We start from the raw sequence: 22,644 nt of genomic DNA on the forward strand, positions 1-22,644 counted from the left end.
ACCACATCCTTCACGTGGGAAGGCTTTTTGGTGAAGGAGACTCAACAAACTCAAAAGACTTAATCATGATTCAGTGCTGTGCTCCCACACCCACACACTTACCAGTGGGACCCATTCTCACGTGACAGGTGTTTGATTTGGAAGGAAAACATGCTCCAAAAATAGACATCAAGATGATGTTTGGATGAGCATAAGGGAATCTAAGAAGACAAAAGTATATAAAAAGAAAATAGCTAAGTGGAAACTGAAAGTCAAAAGCTAAGAAGTTTTTAAAGGGAGAATATCTTGTCTTGCTATAAGCATGAGATTAGATTTCCTGCTGGTAAACACCAGTGTAATTTCATTTACCTACTGGAACTAAACCAGTTTATTCCAGTGAAGGTCTGAAAAACCAGACTGCTTTCTCTTTTCAAATAATGCAAGAGCTATCTCCACCCATGCCTGCATGAGAAGCAGCAGGAAGGAGCCTGGCAGTACTGGTAAGGACGCTATTGGTTTTGTTTCAGCAGCTCGGTGCCCACGTTGCCAAGCCGGACCTCGACCAGGCACTTGCCAGCTCCCTCTTCCAGTCCTCCTGCCTGGCAGTGCACGGCGGGCAGCTCCTTGCCAAAAGAAGTCACACCACGACGCAGATTTGGACCAACACTTCTCCTGAATTTCCTCACTGACCAGCCTGGCATCATGGAAGGGCAGCAGGTCCCAACTGCTGCAAATCAGCTGCCTACTGCCGTGGAGGATATGGCAGCTCTGACCGGGGCGGGGAAGAAGCAGGCAGGAATTTTAGCCGATTATTCTCAACCTCCGAGTGTCCCTACGATGCACAGTGTCAGTTTGACATCCCTGCTGTGGTGTAAGCAGAAATGCTCTTAACGTTTCTCATTGCCACACGGTCCTGGCTCGTCACCACCGGGAAGACGGACACGTCAGGGGGTCGCGGAGGTGAGACAATCTCTACCCGCCGTCCCTCTCCCTCCTGCCCCAGACTCACCGCTCTCCGGCTAACTCCAGCCTCTTTACCCGTGTCTGGCTTTAATCAAACCTGTCGGCACAGAGACCCTGACCTTCGGAAAAGCCTCCAGTCCTTTACTATAATTAAAATGATTTGTCTAATGCTGCCCCATCAAGATGTATTTCAGGAAGGAGAAAGTGCAAACTCCCAGAGCTGGTGGGAAATGCAAATAAACAGAGCGTCGATCTGGCATAGATAGTTGTCACTCAGACTGATCTCACCCGCTGGAAGGATCTAATCAAATACACTCTGCCTCCAAGATATAAGGCTGGGAAATGAAGCTTTAAATGGTGTTTTCATCCGTGCTGAAATGGCTCAATTTATGCTTTGTTTATGTTTGTGAAATAACTGCTTTTTAAAAAAGAAATGCTAATACTGCTACAAATAATTAATGTTATCTGAATCTATCAGATTCTAGGAGGCGGTGATTAGATTCAAAACAGCAGAGACCTTTCCAATCTCAGCGCTGTGAGACAATATAAAAACAATGCCTATGCTCTTAGATAACCTTTGCCCTCAGTCTTTTGCTGAACATCAGGGCTCCCAAGGCTAGCGTATGTTTATGTCTTAAGCTGAAACATAACATTTTGCCCATATGTTGATATTAACAAAAATTTCACTTCCTAACTCTTTAATCTTTTTATTCATGTGTTCTGTCGCTCTCGGGCAGGGATTGTGAATACCAGACACTGCCTTATGTAAAATAATCGACTGTATTTTTTCTCCTCTGAACTAATTCACCACATTTTCTCCCTATCTAACATCTAGATGAATGCACTGTGTTTTCTATCCATCACCCTGCTAAGGTACTCATCACTGGGGTACACAACCAGCAGATAAAAGTATAACGATGCTATATCAAATAAAGAAAATCAATGTTCCACCCTCAGTAAAACTGAGCCGAATTCTAACAAGTCGGTCACCACGAGGAGAATTTGGCCTTCTGTTTCAAGCAGAGGGGATTTCTGAAGCAGTGCTCACAGCCCATGATATTCTTAGGCCTTTCCTTGCAATGCCTGGGAAAGCCAGGGTTCACCTCTTTTGCTCCCTCCGCCCCAGTCTTGCTTGCTGGGGTTGACACAACCCTCCTTGCCAATGCCCAGTTCGAGCCCAAGCTTTCTTGGGTCAAGTATGGACATGGAGAACCAGGTGCTGCACTCAGGTGAGCCAAGAGAGGACACGGAATCTGTGAGATTTAGGAGTCTGGTGTCTAGCTTCTGCGCCTTTATGGCTCGGACCTGGCCAGCATTTGCCAGCAAGTTCTCCTTGGTCTGAACCTGGGTTAGAAGCTGCATTTCAGAGAGGCGGACCCAGAGCTTCAAGGGCTACTAAATGACTCAAGAAACTGGATCATTCAAACAGCAGCAAATACCACAAAACTACATAAATTGAACAGGTTTTGTGCATATCTGCCTGATTCACAGAGGTAAGAAAAGCAAATCAGGATCCTTGGATGCAGTGTTTCTTCGATGTAAAACGGTGCACCAGTTAGGGTCATTGGTGCGAATTTTTATGTGATGGGAGTAGTGCAAAGTGCAGGACTAGGGTCTGAGATCCAAAATGCAGTGAAAGCAACCCCTGGCTGCTTTGCGGACAATTCATCATGAGAATGTCCATTGTGAACAAAAAAAGGGACATCAATTTTTTAAGCAAGTCTGCCCTGAGAGCGGGCAGCTCAGGCCAATGCCCCTCTAATGTACCATATAAACTTTAATGTACTGCCACTCCATTTCAGCTGTGGTTTTTTCCCCTCATTGCAAAATGCTGAATTACAGTTAAATGCTAGATGGTATTTCCTGACTGTGTGACTGATGGCTTGCCTTTGTGCATGGCTGGTTATTTGTTAGCAGTGAGCACTTCAAAGCCTAACAGCCAGTCCAGCCGCCCAGCAAAGTGGTTCAGCTCTCTTTGCCTGCCCCACAATGTCAGCTGAGAGAAAGGAAACATCTTCTGGCACTTCACCACGGAGATACGAAAAGTGACTGCGCTGCTTTTGATGGAGAGGCACCCCGTCTCCCTGCCAGCCAGCACATCCTGATATTTTCTCCATGGAAATTGGGACAGAGCTGGGAGGGAAAGGGGAGTAAATTATATTTATGGCTGGTGATCAGTCTGTTTGCAGCATATCTCTTTATACCTGGCCAACTATAGAAGGTTTATGATATGCTTTCCATTCTTAGCAAGGTTTTCCTGCATTAAACATGCAAACAACTTTCCTTTTTCCAAGAAAATATATGGTAGTTGGTCTTGTTGGTCTTGTTTCTGATTTCTCTACTGATGGGACAGCATTTAGTTAGTAATTATGCTTATTACTTCCAAGAAAGCGGCCATGATAGAGCTGCTCTGTGCTGAGATTTTATTAAGCTTAGAACAGCAAAGTAACTTGGGTACCTCCCTTCAGCGGGTCCCCAAGGGCAGCCCCCAAAGCATCAACACAGCTTGAAAAGCCAATTTTCAGAATACTGTGTCAGCCTCTACTTGGAGGGATATTTGGATACAAGTGGGTCACATTTTCAAGCTTTTGATTGCCTTTACAAGGACAAGGAATACATCCAAGGACCCAGACCTTCTTTGGAGAAAGTCTTTCCAATAATTCTCTGCTGTGGACAAGACACAAACCTCCCAGCTACTGGGGTGCGAGAGGAAACGTCTCCCTTCTCCATGATCAAGACCTTTACCACTCCACCAAGCAGTGTGCAGTCTGTCCTACAGACAGCAGCATGGAAGGGATTAGGTGCAAACATGAAGACTGGATCCAGGTGACAACGTTGCTTTGGCCACGCATGCTAATTTAAAAAATCAGACAAAATCAAGAGGCAAAAAGAAGCAGCAGCACGAAGCAAAAAAGCTCACAAGGCACCTGACACAAACAGTAGCATTTGCTGGGGGAAGGGGAACCAGTTTCCTGTAAAAACCCATGATTCTAGCCACGAGAAATCTTAATCTATTGCATGTCAAAAGATTTGAGCTGGAAAACATTTTTGTTCTTTTCTTCCAGTATGTTTTTGTCATCTTGTGCTCTGGGAACATCTTGAATAGCTGTTAATAATTTATATCTTACAGTAGCATATTAAATCACTTGGCTGTCAGAATGGCTTTGAAACACAGGGTCCCTGGGTCTGCCCTGGATAATGAAGGGAACTCCTGAGTCGTCCAGGTGCCAATAGGTTTTGCTTTTATTGCTTGGAACAATGTGATATGCAGCCTGTTAGGACATGATGCATCAGTGAACACTTGAAAGCAGGCTTAGACTGATGAAAAAAAAAACCCCACCAAACCACAGTCTGATGAAAATACCCTCCAAAATCTGTCTGGTCCTTGGAAACATTGACCCGTTGGGATAACAACCCTAAAACTGCTCATTGAAGTAATCCTTGCACTGGATCAGGAAGACTCTACATATTTTTGGCACAGTGTTTCCCTGTTGGAGAAGATTATAATTTACTAGTCATATTTAGGGCCTAGAACCCAGCTGCTAAGTTTGCAACCTCAGCCATTACAGCCCTAACTGACCCACCTCCAACACTGCCTTGGTGACACTCCATGGGCTGTGATAAGGTGTTGCTAATAAAAGCTCTTTTGAAATCTTCAGAGAAAAATGCTACTTAATAGCAAATGGTTGCTGCCCTTATTTCCAAAAAATGTTTTTTCCATGCCAAGGACTTCCACTTCGAATAGCTCAGCAGGGCTTTTCCTGTAGGCTTCTCGTACTTTAAAAATGCAAAATTTGCATAGATCATCATGCAGAGAAGGCCACAAGCAGAGGAAACAGAAAGAAAGGTACAGGCTGGGGGTAATGTAAGGAAAGCAACAGATAGGACAGTTAGAGGAAAGATGCATGAAAAAGGAGAAAAACAGAAATGAAGCGCAAAGGGAAAGCAAAGGGTGTCATTCCAGTGACTCCAGCAGTGCAAAGAGATCATCCACTGCTGCTGTGTCACTGGAGGGCCAATTACATTACAATATTTGCAAAAAGGAAGACGAAGGATTTCTTGTCTCTGCTGGGACTGAATCTCCTTTTTCAACACAGTCTCTGTGGAAGGGAACCTTTGCTGGGCATGTGCTGCCAGCTGCGGCACAGGCTTGGCGGGCAGTGGCTTGCAGACAATGCTCGAATCCAGGGACAACCACTCAATCTTTCTACAGAGTCCAGGACCCCATAGCAAAGACTGTTGTGAAACAGGGTACATGATGTGGTGTACAGGAGGGTATGCGGTGTGTATGTGGTGCGGGACTTCACAGGGATTAAGCAGAAAACAAAGGAATGACTGTCGGAGGCCTCAGGCAAGAATGCACCCAAGGACATATAACTAGCACATCCTAGAGAAGGGCAGATAAACCAGCAGACACCAAGATAAACAACCTGAGAAGTGAGCCAACTCATGGCCGTATGTGGAAGGAAAGACTCAGAGATGATGGAAAGGACACTAAGAAGTACCACTTCTACAGCCACCAGCAACCACCAGAGACCACTGAGGACCCTGTGGAAGCCCCACAGAGACCCAGGCTGCAAGCGCAATGGCTATGGAAATATGATAATTAGTTCCAGGACATAGAATAAATATGTATGAACATTCCAGGAAACTTAATGCACATTTATGTAGCAGGGTGATATAAGCTCGGGATGAGACAACGTACAGCATACACGTTATGGGAACAATCCCCCGTGCATCCGGCACCGTAATAAAGAATGCCTGCTTTTAATGCTGCATTGGTGTTAAGAAGTTTCACTCCCGATTTCGGTGACAAAACAACCACTGACCTTCTGTGGGCTTAGAGCAAACTCTCGGAAAGCAGAGTCTCCTGCAGAAGTTTGCGTGGCGCCAAGGGCCGCTTGGCAGCCAGGCAGCCGTTACTCCAGGCCTGCGGTGCGCGCTACCGGCTGCGCACACCTCGACGCCGGGCAGGCATCGCCCTCCTCAACACCCCGGGAGCCGATCGGCCTGATGGCACCGGGCGGGCTCCAGGCCACGTGGCTTTTTCTTCCTTTTTCTTTTCTAAATCCAGAACGACGCTGAAGACCGAGGATCTGTCGCAGCGCAAGGCCGAGGGTGCCCTCTATTGTCACCGCGCTCTCCACCGCCTTCCTCCTCCTCCTCCTCCTCGGGCTCTGACGAGCGGCCTCTCGCCTCGCAGCCTCCCCTTCGTCCCTTTTCATCGCTGCGCAGTGACGGCAACCCCCCAGAAATTGAATATAGCCCCAGCACAAGCTGTCTTCCTCTCTCCAAGGGACAATTAAACAGGGGGTGCCGCCGCAGCTGGATTTCACAGGCACCTGCTCCGCGACGAGGCCAGCGCCACACAAACCGTCTTTACAAAGAACGAACATTCGGGTGTAAGCAAGGAGCGAGGCGCAAAAACCCATTAAACTGCACGGCCTGAGGCCAGGGGGTGCCGCAGGCCCCGCGCTAGGCCCCGCGGCCTACCCAGGGCCTCGCCCAACGCCCGCCGGGCAGGCCCCGGGCCGAAGCCCTGTCAGGATCCTCTCGCGTTTCCCGAACGAACAAAGAGGAGCCAGAACGCAGCGCAGCGTATCCGTGCGCTCCCCACACGGACGCGCCCGTTACAAGCGCTACACCGGGCCCCGAGACCTGCACCGGGCCCCGCGGCCGCCATGACGCCGCCATGACACCGCCGCGCCCACCCCCGCTCCTTCCCGATTGGGTGTCCCCGTCGCCATAGCAACAAGGGACTTGGAGGCGGGTGCGGGCAGCCGGCCTTCCCCTATCCTACGCGCCCTCGGGGCGGATGCGCACTCTGATTGGTGGCTGTCGTTGGGCGGTAACGAGGGGCGGGCTGTTCCCCCTGCTGCCGCCTCGGGTTTTCCCTTCGCGGGGGGGGGGGGAATCCGCCTCCTCATTGGCTGCTGCCGTTGCCCCGGCGACGGGGGGACGCGGCGCGGTCTGGCGCGAAGCCCGGGCCTGCCGTGCGGGAGGCCCCGCCGCCATGGCGCAGGCCGGGGTCCTGCTGACCAAGGAGCCGGCGCCGCAGGCGGTCCCGGCCTCCGACCTGCCCGCGAAGGTGTGCGAGCTGGAGCTGAACGCGTGGCCCGACTCCTCCAGGGGCCTGGCCACGGCCGGCTTCCGCACCGCCAAGTACCTACCCCACGAGTGGCACCAGAACAACTCCGAGCTGTACCGCCAGGCCTTCGCCGGCTGCAAGCAGGCCGAGTGTGACCGGGCCGAGGCCAAGGTGCTGGCCCAGTATGCCTCTGCCACCGCCCAGCGCACCCAGCAGGACTCCACGGCTGCCCTGGGCCGTCGCCTGCAGAACATACGCTGCTGGAAGGCTGAGCTCCGGAAGGAGATTGAGGACCTCGATGGCGAGACCAGACTGCTGGCGGCCCAGAAGGTGCGGCTGGAAAGGGCGCTCGATGCTACCGAGGTGCCCTATGCCATTGCCACCGATAACCTGCAGTGCCGGGAGAGGAGGCAACCCCCGGACCTGGTCAGCGATGAGGTGGAGAGGGAGCTGCTGAAGGTGAGCAGGACGTTAGGACGTTAAGGGTGGTTGGCAGCCCTCTCTCAGTGCTGCCATCTCTGAAATGATGAGCAGCTGGATCAGTAGGTGATAGCTGCAGCTCATGAAGGTATCTTCTGGCAATGCATAGAGGCCTAGTGCCCGTTCCTGGCAGCCTGGACTCTGTCACTCCTAAGTTTAAGAGGGATCTTTTAAAATCCTTCCTTTGTTTAAAAAGTATTTAAAATCACATGATTAGAGGAGACCAGATCCCACCTCTCAGACCAGATCCAGACAAAATCAAAACAGAGGTTTCCCAAACCAAGATGGGCATCCTGTTCTGGCATTAAACTTCTTCCAGCCTGTGTGGTTTAAAGTCCCTCATCTCTGCAAGGTACACTTTAAAAATTCAGTACACAATAAGCAGGCTATTCAGGACCCGTGAAAGCCTCCTTGCCTGTTTGCACGCTCAAGCTGTCCAAATCTGGCAATCTCTGGCATTACCTTTTACTGCTGAGCCTGGTGCTGTAGTCTCGCCAAGGTTCATGACGAGGTGGTGACCCAACACTGAACTGCAGTGTCTGAACAGAAATCCTCGTGTTAAACCTCCTGCAGGACAGCACAACAAACAGTCCAATGTAGTCTTGTGACACCAGCATGAGGTGATAGCTCCGGGCAGGCGGGAAGGCACAGGCAGGTGGTATTTCTGACAGTGTGACTGCAACAAGCCTGAGACCCTCCTGAAATCTGCTTGATCCTTTTCCTCCCCTAGACAGCTCTTTACTCCAGCTGACACTTTGTTATCTGTCACTGAGATCCAGCGCTGCATGTAGATTGCCTTCAAAGCTGATGTAATTATTGTGGCTGCACATATTACAGAGAACAGATTCTGGGTCATTTTTCATTCTGGAATCATACATATTCTGGTGTCTCACTAATAAATTAAGGATTATTTGCCTGCAGCCTCCAATATACTGTGAAAGCTGATTTTAGATGAGTTACTGATTAAACCAGATGATTAATATTTGTTATTAGAAAAATATCGAAGATACTTGCACAGTTGATGGCATGATAGTATTTAGCAATAGGAATTTTAATAGGAATTGTGCACAATTTCTGAATTCTAATCAATATTTAAGAGGTTGTTCCCGTCGAAAATATGAACATGTGAGAGTTAGTGTATAGGGTATTTCAGTGTGTGAATTCTTACAAGATTCAGATTACAGAAAAAAAAATATTTTCATCAGCTGCTGATGTTTTAGAGAAGTCTGTGAAATGTAAGATTTACACAAAAGAATGATTTTCTGGCAGGATTTCTGCCCAGTATTTCTTTCCTCCTGATCTCAGAGAATAGTTTGCTCATTGCTCAGAAGTCCATCTGCTGCTGCTGCTGCTGCTGCTTCTTCACCTGAAACTGTGATGGTCTGCTTGTGACAACAGACCATCGACAGCCAAGTGGGATGTCATCAGAAAAGAATGATGTGAGTTCAGATGAGGCGTGTGTATCCTCAGCAGATGGACCCCTGAGAAATGAAGATTTTGTTGTCATGCCAATGACCTTTGCAGTGCAGAAGGAAGAGGAGTACATAATATCTGAGGAAATCCTTCCCATTTCCACAGAGGAATGAATTTTATGACACCAATGTTTGCAAATAGATTTTAAAATGTGCCCTCTGTGGCTCTGCCAGCTCTTTAAGCTGCAGCTATACTCTGTCCCTCTTTCACTGCAAGAAATCAGGTGGTACCTTGTATTTCTTACTCTTTGCAAAACTAATAACTCTTGACACTTAGAGCTGCTCTTCCATGAATTCAGGCTGTTCACTGCACAGATTTCCAAGTTAATGGCCTGGTTCACTGATAGATCTGTGTTATATTTGCTTATTTGGAAGAGTTATGCAATTTTTATCACTAAAGTACTGACATACTTTTTCTGAATGTTGCTTATGTGTCCAGTCACTTTCTAATCTTAACTCTCATAAGTCAATGCAAGGGAGATCAGGAGTAATTTATTCTCTTCCCATGCAAAAACTGAGACAAAGAAGAAATAGTTTCCAAACTGTTCCCGTGTTAGGAAACAGATATTTTTTTCCTTGCAGTTTTAATTACACAGTTAATTGATATTCTAGGGCATTTCCCTTCCTTTGAAATTCTTCTTCTCCTACTAGCAGCCCAGGCTTATGTTGGCATCATCCTCTGGCATCTTTGCCGTGTTCCTGCCAGCCCCCATGGACATGGGGACTGGGGAAGGAGCATGTCTGCACAAGGGACTACCTTTCACTCAGTCATGGGAAAACTTTCCATAGGATGCAGGTTTTGTTCTTGCTTTCAGCTTTCTGCAGCAATGGAGAATATTTCCCTGTTCCCAGAGCATCTTGCCGAGTTATCCACCTCTCAGCAGCCCCTTGGCAGATGACATTTAATAAGACAACATCAAATACACATCTACAAGCAGTTTTGAATCTCTGCATGTGATTGCATTTTTATTATCTGTTCAGTAGGAATCACTTCAGATGACTCACAAAGAAAACAGAAGTATCTCTGAGGAAGGTTTTATTCATCCAGATAATATTTAGGGTTTTCCTGGTTTTTGGCACACCATCTATTTCTTTTAGGGAGTTTTGGTTCCAACTCATCTGTCCTATTTGCTTTGCAGCAGGAAGTTGTATTTAGTTCACCTGTGGCGATACATACTACCACTCAACAGCCACTGCTGGAAGGAAGGATGAGGGCATTTAGGTGAAAGCTCCTCACATGTGTAGTGAAATCAGCTGTTACTCAAAAGTTCGTTGACTCCACTTAACAGCATATTCATCTTTTCTTAATGCAGTTCTGGTCAAGAAAAAGAAGCAGTAAAGACACGATTGTTTTTCCAGTAAAGAAGGATCTTTGATGACTGAAAAGAAGATAAAATCTCTCAAATAGAATAATTTTATTTCTTTGTGCTGCTGCATTGGTAATGACTGAATTCATAAAAAGCAGTACATGCATCTGTTTTGTATGAGGTTTTTGACTTTCATAACCCATGAGACATCTCCTCTGAATCCCCTTTGCATCAGCTTAATGACAGTTTAGTATGTTTATGTGCACACATTCAACACTGGAAATGTAAGCTCTGGAAAAGGACTTGCCACGTGGTGGTATACAGTCAATAAATCATGTTTCAACCGCATATATTCTGCATTGCAAGGTTATTTCTGCATGTCCAGTGTCCAGCTTCGTTAAGTGAGTGCCAGATACGACTGTAGCATAAGCAGATGTACTTACGTTTATGCCGGTTATTTAGCCTAGAACTGTATTTGACTCAGAGTGTTGATTTGTTGTGTGTTTGCTTCAACAATGAAGTCAGCCCCAGCTATTCCCTGATGCTGAAGACAAAGGCATTAGCCAAGATCCTGTCAACTGTGTAAAACTAAAGTTTAAAAAAAGTGGAGAAAGGATACGTACGTATGTATTCCTAACTGCAATAATGGGGCAAGGAAAACAACAGAACAGCGTTTCCAAAGGCCGTGGTCAGTAGCTTTGGCCGGTGAACCAGTGCACAATAGCACAGCCCTGAACGCAGACAACTCAGTTAAGAGCGTGGTGCTAATTTTCAACACCTGCAGGTTGTGGGTTTTGAAATGACTCCCGGAGACTAGCAGGAAAAAGGCCAGTCACAGAGCTGAGATTTTGAAGACTGTTACCTGCTTTCGCTCCTGGCTGTAATGAAGAAGTCGTCTTGTTACACGCTGTGTGGGAGTCTGAATCAGTGAGATCCGCACGCTGGCTTGCTCCTACTTGCTGTGCTGATGTGTGGGACATCTGGTGTGGTGTTGTAACTGATGGATGGATGCAGCTGGGTTTGCAGTCAAGGGCGACCGCACAGCCTCCCCCACGGGATTCTACCAGTTCCTCTTAGCGGCTCTCTCGCTGTGTCGTTCTGGCCCTGGGTGCTGTAGTTAGAGATTGATGACATCTGCAAGTCGCTGATGTAAAAAGACAGGCTGCAAAAAAACTGAATTTGTAAACTCATGGAAGGCTCAAACATCTGCTCTTAAACATTTTCTTTGCACCATTAATTAGACACAGTTATGAACTGGAATGGTTTTATCACTAGATTTGAAAAAAATCCAACTTTTGCATCATAAACATTAAAGACTATAATAAAAGAAATGGCACGCTAAACTATAAAGTATTCTTTCTCTGTTAATCGACAACCATTTATAATGGGAGGTTTATTATTCATATTAACCACTGAGAAAAGAGCAGAAGAGAACACAGCTGAAAACAAGCCAAGATCACTTCAAAATTGTCAGTATCTCATCTTAATAGCGTGTGAAGACATATATGGGAAAAAATAAGTAGAAAAGAAAGACATTTCATCCACCAAGTCCTATCCATGAAGAAATGCAAATCTATGTTGTTGTTGTCCTCTGAACCAGAGGTGCTGCTAGCTACTAAAATTCTTTTCAGATGCTTTTATTCTCTTAATGCAGGCTGGGCCTTCAAATGAATTGCCAGTACAATTCTGTGCACACACTAAAACAAGGTCTTCTATTCTGCCACTTGCTAAAACCCAGCTCTGCCCCCTGGGATTTTAGTGTGGAGTCACCCACATCTTTGTGGCTGAAATCACAAAGTCTGGGAGAGCTCTGCTCCCAGCTGCAGCTCTCTCTGCCATGGTGGTTGATGGAATTTGCTCTGCAAAGAAAATGTGAAGGAGCAGACATGGTATTTTAGAAGTTCTGCAGATGGTGAATGAGGTTCCCAGCTCCTGCTCTTCTGGCCGGCGTTCCTGCGGTGGGGACCTTCTCGCACGCCGATGCCACGGGCCAGCCACAGCTAGGGCTGGGCAGCAGGCTGCCAGGACCGAGGGACCTAGATCAAAGCATCTTCATCTTCAGCCTAGTGCCACAGCTCCTCCCAACCACACCATCTGACTTTGTACCGGTTTTAAAGTTAAGAGAAATTATTTGGTAGACAAGTGTTGAAAATTCATTGTCATTTATGCTTGCTCATTCACTCTAACTAGTCTTAGACTGCCATTAATTATGAGAACTGTATCTTCAGTTTTAAATGTCATATTTGTATGTGTATCTCCTCAACAGGGAATCCATTTTTAAATTTTATTTTAGGTCATTCAACAAGGGAATTCTTTTTTTTTACATTATTTCACTCTTTCCAGGGGAGAGACCTTAATTGCTAAAGGAAGGCTTTTCTCATTCAGTGTGCACATTACTCACAGGAAACTGGTTGTCTCTTTATTTACATGGAGACTGACTACCCAACACAAAATAATATCAATTACTATAAATGTAATTTTGAGTGCTGGATCTTTCTAACCCTTTAAAATCCTTTTGAATTTTTACTTTGGCAACTCAGCCATTGCAATACTTCCTCCCTGCAGAAAGTGAGCTTTCGTGTTCTTACAGTTTGTAAAATGATACCTTCAGCTGTGTATTGGTTTCAGTTGTGCTCTTTTAGAGCCTTACAAATAATATTTTCTTTCCAATCATTATTGTCCTTTTCCATTTAGAATAAAATGATCCTTTTAATGGTCCCTGTTGGTTCCTTATGATGGAGAAACTGACACTGCAGGGACATACGCACTCATTTATTTGTCAAAAACAGTACAAGGGTCAATGAGTGCCAGCAGTGTTCTGGGAATAAAGTTTATTAGTAAGTGTATACTCCCTTAACTGTCACTGGATGACTGTCATTTATGTAAACCAGCAAAATTAGTTAGGATTTTTTCATATACAAAAGCTCTTTTTGATATCTGAGCTTCAAATATTAAATTCCTTTAAATAATAAAAATGGAAATGCTTGCTGGGCTGGCTTTTATATAATAATATGTAACCACCAGGTCAGTAAAGTCACTTCATAGAGCACTGATAGTTAATCCCTAAAGCAGCATTATTGCAGTCAAAAATGAGCACTAGGTACTTTTTGTTCAACAAGAGATTGTTAGAAAATGCAGCCTTTTTTGGTTTGGTCATGTTTGTGTGGAAATGAACATTCCTGCTAAAACCAGCTTAAAATTTCAGACATCGGATCCGTTATCAAGGTGAGACAAAGCTTTGACTTTGAGCAGTCACTGTCTTGCAGCTCGGAGGAAATTAACCCCTCAAACAACATTGCATATGTGAGAGAATTCTGCAGTCCTCGATACTGTCCAGCACCAGGGGCAGAATGAGTTCTGGAATAAATAGATCTAATAGAAAAATGAAAGCTATAACTGTCATTGGGTTTATATCACAACAGCTTTCCTCTACCTACTGAAGCAGGCAATAGCTGTTTAAATCATGGAGTAGCAACTTCTATCTTTAGTTAACACGAAGCATTCGAAGGAGGCAGGCCAAGAGAAGGTTACGATGCTGCTGCTCCGTCGTGTTAAAGAGCACCGTATCACCATACGTCAGACAAGCTCTGTTTCTGAAGTTCTGCAGGAATCTGATGGGAAGCCTCTCCCTTGCACACGGATAAAATGCTTAGTGCAGCACAAGGCAGTGGGCTCCGAAGGTATCTGCAACGACTTGGCAGGTTCTGGAAGCCAGCGTCTTGGCAGAGAAGCTGATCTGCTGTCTCACATCCCTCGGAGTTGGTGCTTGCAGGGCAGGCAGTGTCCTGCTCCCTTGGAAAATGGCACCGTGCGCTTGTGCAAGGCAGTGACTCTGGTCCCCTGCCCAGCATGATGCTGTTGCCTTATTTTTCCCTTCTTCAAGGCTGTGCAAGTAATTCAGATATTCTGTTTAATCTGACAGAACATAGACTTTTTCATAGAATATACATGCAATATGAAAATAAAAAATCCCCAGGCTTTAGAAGTGTTCCAGATATTGCTGCTGACTTGACTTATAGCCGATTTCCCTCAGTATCTGGTAACTCCTTGGAAAATCGTGTCTTGCGATAATAGAGTAAGAGTGGGTAATGAGCGGGAGATTGAAGTATTTATCCACAATCATTGAAATCAAATTGCTCTGCGTGATAGTATGTATTGCTCTGGATATCACAGAAGTTTCAATGTTTTTATCTAGGAAGCTGAACTTATCAGAAATATCCAGGAGCTTTTGAAAAGAACTTTGATGCAAGCTGGGAACCAGATGCGGTAAGACATTTTTCACGACAGCTTAGTAGCTAATTTATATAACCAAATAATTCCTGGTGTATAGGGGTACAAATGCCCAGTGGATAAAGAACTTACCGATGCCAGGCTTATGAGCCGTGTGAATTCTGTTTAAATCTGAAAAGAGGTTCTTGGTGATGAAACTTCAGGATTTTCGAGTAGGGTAAGGTAAGAGAAGAGCCATGCCCTAAAGCCATGCTTTAGATTTTCAGTCCCAGTTTCCAGGATGTGTATTCAGTTATCTGATTTTCCAACACTAAAGTTAAGTGCAATAAAAGTATGATCTGGATATCACTCTACCTTGTTGCACCTTGTGATATATTTGTAGTACAGGGTCTTTTAAAATACTTTATCTGATCAAAGGAGGTTTTCCAGATCATTTTTTTGCCACCAGATGTCAGTAGGAACTTAAAATATGAAACTTCGCTCTACCTGCTGTACCAGGATGGATGTTCATTGCATTTCAAAAAGAATATTCACTTTTCATTTATAACAAGCCCTTTGGAAAGATATTACCCAGATCCTAAGATGCAGCAACACGAAGGAGTTAACTGCTGGAAACCTTGATATTTTAGTTATTAAAAATTTTTAATCTGCTCCAGTTTGTGCTATTCTAGCAGATAAAATTAAATTTCAGTTTTAGAAAGAATGTCTATAAAGGCAAAATAATTTAAAGTAATTCTGTTACATCAATTAGAGTATGAGAGGAGTCTACTGAGTTTAGGCTTCACTTTTTGTAATTGTTTTAAGATCCTTTTAATACCATTTAGTACCATCGTTTAGTGTCATTGGCCAGCAGACACTTTTTAATTCCTTAGGTGAGAGTGACATCTGGTGTTAACAGTGGATAACGACCCATTCTCTTTCATAATCTGAAGTCATTCCCATTAATTGGGTGATGTATGACTCATTTAATTGACAGCAAAGCAGCAGTTTTAGCTCCGAGAATCATTGTACGTGTATATTCCAAGGACAAATGACACTGTCTGTGTCCTGCACTTTTTGAAAGGCTAGATAGGAGGGCTCGGAGAGTGCTATATGGTCACTTCATGGAGGTCTTAAATTTGAGATGGGCTCAATATAGCAGCGAAAGAGGAGGACAGGTCTTCTACTAGCACTACTTGATGTCTTATTGTGGGAAGAGTGTTCTGCTGGGCAAAGCTCCTACCTGTTCTCCTCATAATAACTGCGGCTGTCACCACTATTGAAAACATCCTGTGGATGTTTTAGGATTATTATGTAATATTCAAAGTCTAATAACTCCTTTGTCTCAGACTGTGAGACCTCTAAGCCTTCAGTAAGCACAGAAAAGTACTGAAGGTCTAGGGCAGTGGTTAACACATCAAGTTTACTGTCCTTCTAGCAGATAGTTGTGGGAGAGAGAGTTTGGTTAGGATTTTCCAGACAAAAAGGAAAGTTTATGTTCTCATTGCTTTTTGAAAGGTAAAGAGCCTAGCTTCACAAATGTGTGTGTTACTTTTGTTAATTGTATTATTTTCCACTAGCAATGTGTGATGATGACGACTTTTCAGATTAAACCGAGATCACAAAGAAGTCTGTGAAATGGACTGGTCAGACAAAATTGAAGCATACAACATTGATGATACGTGTGGAAGATACAGTAACCAAGGCACCAACATCCAGTTCCATCCCAGCTCAGTGAAGTTTGAAGAGAGGTGAGCAGTTACTGTCATTACCCTCCACAAATAACCCTGGCAAGATGCAATACACCCTTTGCGTCAGTGAAAGGTGTAATGCTGCTCCGAATTAAAGGTGTGATTGCTGCTTTTTTGGACATGCAATGTCACAGCTTTAAAATAGCTACACGGATAGCAAAGGTAGTGCTAGCATCTCAGCGTGGCACTGCTGATGGCAAAGTTGGTTCACTATATGCAGACAGTTTGTAGAAGCTTTTCTTGGAAATAATTGGCTTTATACTTTTAAAACCTGATCTAAATCCTCTTGAGACTTCACGTTTGACATCGTCAGGCATGCCATTCTTTCGGGAAAGGCACCTGCTACTTCCTCTACACAGAGACGATTACTATTACTTGTAATAAATCTTGCAGCTTCCCCTCCTCTTCCAGGCAGTGTTCGTATGACACAGTGTCCCAAGAGCTACGTAGATCCTTTTGCTGCTCAACATGACAAAGTATAACGAGACATCTTGTTTCTTTTTGTTTGAAAGTAGACACAGACTGTAAAGCTTGAATATAATTATGTGTTTGTTTGCTGGTGACTTAACTGCTTGTGCTCACACAAAAGAAGTATGTGTATACATTTTTTGCCTTAGTAGTATTAGCTACAGATGGAACAACTTTGGATGATTTTGTGTCATGTATTACTTTACCTCAGAAGCCACAAGATGAATGAGAGTTTATTAATTTTGTAAAGGGTTAGTCTTCTTCGTTCATAGTAAGTCTAGACTGCATGCAACACAGCAAAACCAAATAGAGGTTGACAACACTTTTGCAGGGAGAGAACGAGCTTCAGATTGTCTTCCTAAGTGCAATGTGAACAAAAGAGCGAGGTTCCTATTTGTATAGCCTTCACCTCTATTTGTGTACCCTTCACCTCTATTTGTGTACCCTTCACCTCTATTTGTGTACCCTTCACCTCTGCTTCCAGTGCCTCAACACCGAAGACGTGGGCCAAGTTCAGCCATGACAACATCTATAGGGCAGAACAAGAAAAACTAGCTTCCATCAGTCTCCGTGCCTTGATTGACAATATTCTTCACGACGTGTCTGAGGACCTGAGGATGCAATGCGCTGCTGTTAATCAGGCCTTTGCCAGACGCTGTGAGGAGCTGGATCATGCAAAATACAAACTAGAGCATCATTTGAAAAAAGTAAGTATTATTTTTGAAATGCTGGCTAGAGATGCCATAGCCTCTTTTGAGAAGATCACCGTAGATTTATCCTCTAGAAAAAAATGTCTTAGTCCATGTCAGGTATTGAACATTATTTTGTGTCAGTTTAGTATCTGGTAAGAGTTTTTAGAGCTGGATTATGGCTCCAATTCAGCTTTTTCTGCCATCTGTCATGCTACTCTAAACAAGACATGGACTTAAATATGAAAAAAATTAAACGCTTCCTTCCATGTCTCGCTGAACTAAAACCTAAAACCGTGTGATCAAGGAGCTGATCTTTGGGCCAGCATTTCCAGGCTAGGCTGGTTATCACTTTTATGGAACGAAAGCCATGCTGTGCTGCAGTAGTTTTATTGCAGCAGTTCCTGGCAAGTGAAAAGAGGTGTCTTCAGCCTCTGCCCCTTCTCTGATGTGGAGCAGCTCCTACTTCCGAGTTAGGCTATTGGCAAGTGTGGAAAAAATAGTCATTCCTTAGCACCTGTTGGGTAATGACAGGTAGCTAGACTTTACTTTTTGCCCGTGTGTCAGGGAGATGGGATTCAGAATTTCCTGTTTTTTCAATTTTCTTCACTAATGCCAGAAATCCATGCATTTCTAAGATGATCAGCAGTTCTTAATCTCATTCAAAATAACTTGTTTTATTTGATAATTTACAGTTAAAATTTACAATTAAAAGCAACACGTGGTGGTGGGATATGTTGTCAGGAGACACGGAAGAGTTTTTGAACAGGCTGCAGAATATTTTCTGCTTCTTTTTAGACCAAAGCTCAGATTCTCAGTGTAGTAGTAGAACTAAAGATGTCAAAACCACCTTTATGCTTCTGTTTCTTCTATATTCTGGCCCAATACAAGATCAAAACTGTAGCTGACTCACTAGGACCAGGAACAGATGCATAGCATGCATAGAGGCAATGTGGGTTTTTTTTAAAACAGTGCTTTCTCTTGGGTATCCTCTTTAGATCCTTCAGGAGATTGGAGATCAAGAAGCTAATGTTGCTGCTCTCAAACGAGCGATCAAAGACAAAGAAGCCCCAATGAAAGTTGCTCAGACCAGGCTATACGACAGGTCTTTTAGGCCCAGCGTAGAGCTCTGCAGAGATGAAGCACAATTCAGGTAAGCACTGTTAAACAAGTTCTCCAAGGTGTCCATTTTATCCAGAAGTGAGGTTAGACAGCTTTCACACGTTTTATTGGCAACACATGGCCTTCAGCTTTTATTACTAGGTTTGATTCTGATGTAAGTCAGAAATAATTCAGTTGACTGAAATCACTGTGAGGAAAATATCATGTTAAGATAATGTATTGACAAACAGAAAATCTGTAGACTCAGCTCTGCCTTTTGTCTCTTCGTTTTCTTCTCTGAACTGTGTGGTTTCTTTTTGATGTAAATGATCCAAAAAAATCTTACAGCATGTGGATCATTTGCAATCCTTTTGTTGCTAAGTGAAAGTTCACCACAAGGTGGACTATGGGCTGAATGAATTATGCTTCAAGTGCTGAGAACGTAAATGGGCTGCACATACCCACAGCCTCAGACAAGTTCCCAGTGCTATGAAGCATCGGGCAGGTAGCATTTGATTTTCAGTAATAATCCGTTTTAAAACTGGAGGTCAACAAATCCTTTCAAACTAAAGGTCTGAGTGTCACATTTGTCGGTTTTGATCTCATTATAAGCTTTGTAATTGATTCTCCTCCGTCACATTTGCCTGCCCTTAGGAAAAGCGGGGAATCAGCTTTTGCAGGTTTACAATATCCTTGTAGCAGAGGTGCCTACCATTCAAAGCCAATACGCTGCTCTTTATACAGTGAGGAAGAAGTTATAGTTAATCCAGATGCTTTATACCGTCTCAGGCACGCTCATTTAAGGTCCTGATACAGCAAACCATCCGTGTGCAAGCTTTTCCGTATGTACATTGCCTCTAATGGGATTTAAGGACACATGCAAGCCCTTTGCTGAATGGGCATGTGTTCAGTTGCTGGGCTTATACTGTTTGTAGTTACTCAGATTGCACAGCACACAGGGATCTTGTTTTCCCAGGGAGTAAATATGTGCCTTCTCTGCAGGCAGATTGCAGTAAAGCGCCTAACCCCCACTGACTTTTAGTTGAAATGAAGTGCTGCTTTAAAAATGGTTTGCTGCCTTTTTTAAAAATGATGTGCTGCTGCTTCTTGAAAAGCTTATATGCTTTTAAAGTAAAGACTGTTTTCTGATCTCTGGTGCAAGTATGATCTTTAATACTTGAGTTTTATACCAGTGAACAGATATCAAAAAAAAGGCTTAACAAAATGCTGACCCAGTCGAACTCAGTGACTAATCTAACAATTTTTGTCCTGTAATTCTTAGTACAAGTGTCCTACGCAGTGGGAAAAGGTGAGGATGGATAGTTCCACTGGGCTTAGTGGCAAAAGGCATTCTTGGTACTGTCTAAATCATGGGAGACTTCTGTATAGAAGCTGTGACAGTGAACTCTGCTTTTGACCAAGTGTGTAGGACCTCTCTGAGGTCCTTTGTTGTTCAGTATTATGATTCGATAGCTGTTGATCTTTATTCCCATTGCAGTTCAGTGTTTTTTTGATCGCTGACTGGCTTCTGCTCTTTTCTTTATCACTTAATTCTGTTCAGGTTGATCAGTGAAGCTGAAGAACTAACAGAGTCCATTGAATCCCTGAAGAAAAAACTGCTGGAATCTGAACAGTCTCTGAGGAACCTGGAAGACACACGAATGAATTTAGAAAAAGAAATAGCTGTGAAAACAAACAGTATTTTTATTGATAGACAAAAGTGCATGCCCCACCGCACACGCTACCCTGTTGTTTTTAAATTAGCAGGTTACCAGTAGTAATCTCTGTACTAACTATGCAAAGTCTGGAAGAAAAAGTACTCTAGAATCTTTCACATAAAATACATGGATAATATTATACACAGAACTACTGTATTCACTGTATTTTCTTCTATTTGGGTTAAAATGCATTGGTATAGTGACATGGTGGGCTTTGAGTCTTTAAAAGTTCTATAAAACCTTGCCTGTAAAAGTATAGTCAGTTTAAAACACAGTTCAAAGGTAATTCATTATATCTAGAATGTATCTGTATTATATATGCATAATTTGCACAGTATGTGATATTTGGGGTTTTCACCCCAATAAGTGAATACGTGGAGTGAATATTTATTGTGAATAATAACAATATACGCAGATGTAGATATAACATTTATAGCTTGCTAGCATTTTCAAGCAGCCTGAAAGAGCAATAAAACCACTTGCCTGAGAAGATCACATGATCAGCAAGCAAACAGATGATAGGCTTTTAAGCTACTCAAACATTATTAGTTTTAAAAAAAAAAAAAGTTTGCACAGGTTAGATGACGATCTGCCCATTGGCAGAAGCCCTCCCAGTCCGTGACACCTGCTTATGTAATCTGAAAATGAGTCCAAGGATGGTTAACCTGCAAGTCAATGCATTTAGGTTTTTTTCAGGAAAAAAAAACCCTAAACAACTTGTGAATAGCAATCGTGACTTTCAACTTAAGCACTCAGATGTTGAATTGAGCTCTTGATCTGTTCCAGCTATTCCCTGGAAGCAAGGCCTGTGTTTGAACTGTTACCCCTAATGGAGAACACATCAGATTCACCTGCTCCAGTAGAGCAATGTAACAAGTGTCATTCATCCATTCGCTTAGGAGGCCACTTGGTTAAACATGTGACGTGTCATAAAAGGGGAAAAAATGACACAGAGCAGAATTCCGTTATGGTTTCCTGTATTACAGTTTTTGACTTTTAAAAAGCAGCTGATCAAAGAGGGAGAAAAAAAAACTCAAAAAGCCAAACACACGCAAAACATACCCTGGCCAGCATGCATTTCTGAATAGCCCTGCTCTGTTAACCAGGGAGGAGAGGCCATTAGCCCATCTGTTTTTCTCACAGACAACTATTTGTATTATCTTAGCGCAGGACGTGCAGAGCACTGTTCAGCGATTGCCCTTCTGCTAAAAGCCACTACCATTTCTTTGAAAACCAGCTGTGTTCAGTGAAGGCTTTTGACCCAAGCCCGTATTTTACACGTTTTCTGTTCAAGAGTTTTGTTTTGCTTTTTTAATAGATCTCCCCTTCATTATTATATTTTTATAATCCAGGTGTTTAATCCTTATTAGAGAGAAATGGCATGTAGATTAAAAAAAAAATGTGGCTCTAGTGTGCTTTCCTGTGCACAAAACTTAAAATGGTTATGAAGGATTATTTCTGTAGACTGAAAAGATTCTCCTTCATTCTGCCTTTTTTAAAACACCTTCAGCACCTTTCTTCTTGGCAGCATATTCTAGCCCGTTCTTCCTGCTCAAACCTTGCAGCCTAATCGGTGGATCACACACCGTGTCTGCAGCTGCAGCACTGTGTGGTTGTCTCTAGAACCGACTTGAGCCGCGCCAGAAGAATAAAACGCTTTAAAGAGCGTTCCAGTGTTCAGAGCTGTGGTGTTAGAAGAGTTTCAGTCCTTTAGCCCCAGCCTCGAGACAGTTCTGCTTGTTTGGGCGCATGTACGTCTCCACGTGTACACATAAAATAGAAGGAAAAAGAAGACAGCGAAGCAGGCTTTAGACTGGTGGGAATGTTGACAGAAACTTTGCAGAAAGCACAGAAAGAAGCAACGTGTTAAAATTGTCCTCATTCACCCATTAACGAAAAAAAAAGTGGAATCAAAGTGGAACTTGGGTTATGGTTATGGTAGATGGGATGAGAAGAATGTCCAGTCCAGGATGTGAAACTGTTATTTTGATTCAAGAGTTTTCCATTAGAGAGAGGAAAACAAAAGTGCCGTCATTTCTCTGAGACTGTGCTGAGTACAAATAACCTTGTGCCCCTTATTGGATTGTAAACGGAGCTTTCCCTAATTAAAGCCTATCAGTTTAATTTACCTTTGTGAACTAAATTAGTCTGCCCTTGCTTTAGCCCAGTCAAGGAAAATCCTGCTCTGGTAAACCTCATACGTTGGCAGGAGCGTAATCACTGCCCCACTCACATGGTAACAGACGAATAGGAGCAAGTTGTAAGAATGAGAATCAGATGGAATAGTTCAAGTTTCAGTAACTATTTTTTCTTTAATTACTGATTTAAAAAAATAATGATTAAAGCCACAGCTCTAGCATGTAACTACGTTTTTTGTATTTTTTTCATAATTCACTCTTAAGCTGAGGATTTATCAGGA

At 43.6% G+C, this 22,644-nt stretch overlaps 1 protein-coding gene across 1 annotated transcript; it reads left to right on the top strand.

Moving 5' to 3' along the window:
* The first annotated feature begins 6,931 nt into the window (after window positions 1-6,931).
* Window positions 6,932-20,373, top strand: TEKT4 (tektin 4). The gene is made up of 6 exons (XM_075436538.1): window positions 6,932-7,489; window positions 14,485-14,555; window positions 16,106-16,249; window positions 17,202-17,424; window positions 18,405-18,559; window positions 20,069-20,373. The coding sequence occupies exons 1-6, from the start codon at window positions 6,956-6,958 to the stop codon at window positions 20,283-20,285; spliced, it is 1,344 nt and encodes a 447-aa protein (XP_075292653.1). The 5' UTR covers window positions 6,932-6,955; the 3' UTR covers window positions 20,286-20,373.
* The last annotated feature ends 2,271 nt before the right edge of the window (window positions 20,374-22,644 follow it).

The sequence above is a fragment of the Opisthocomus hoazin genome, chromosome 15, assembly GCF_030867145.1.
Source record: "Opisthocomus hoazin isolate bOpiHoa1 chromosome 15, bOpiHoa1.hap1, whole genome shotgun sequence".
Taxonomy (NCBI): domain Eukaryota; kingdom Metazoa; phylum Chordata; class Aves; order Opisthocomiformes; family Opisthocomidae; genus Opisthocomus; species Opisthocomus hoazin.

Excerpts from the sequence above, each read along its gene's own strand:
- TEKT4 (XM_075436538.1), top strand. The coding sequence starts at position 6,956 with ATGGCGCAGGCCGGGGTCCTGCTGACCAAGGAGCCGGCGCCGCAGGCG. Across the intron at positions 7,490-14,484 it reads TGGAGAGGGAGCTGCTGAAG|GAAGCTGAACTTATCAGAAA; the intron begins GTGAGCAGGACG and ends GTTTTTATCTAG. Across the intron at positions 17,425-18,404 it reads TAGAGCATCATTTGAAAAAA|ATCCTTCAGGAGATTGGAGA; the intron begins GTAAGTATTATT and ends TATCCTCTTTAG.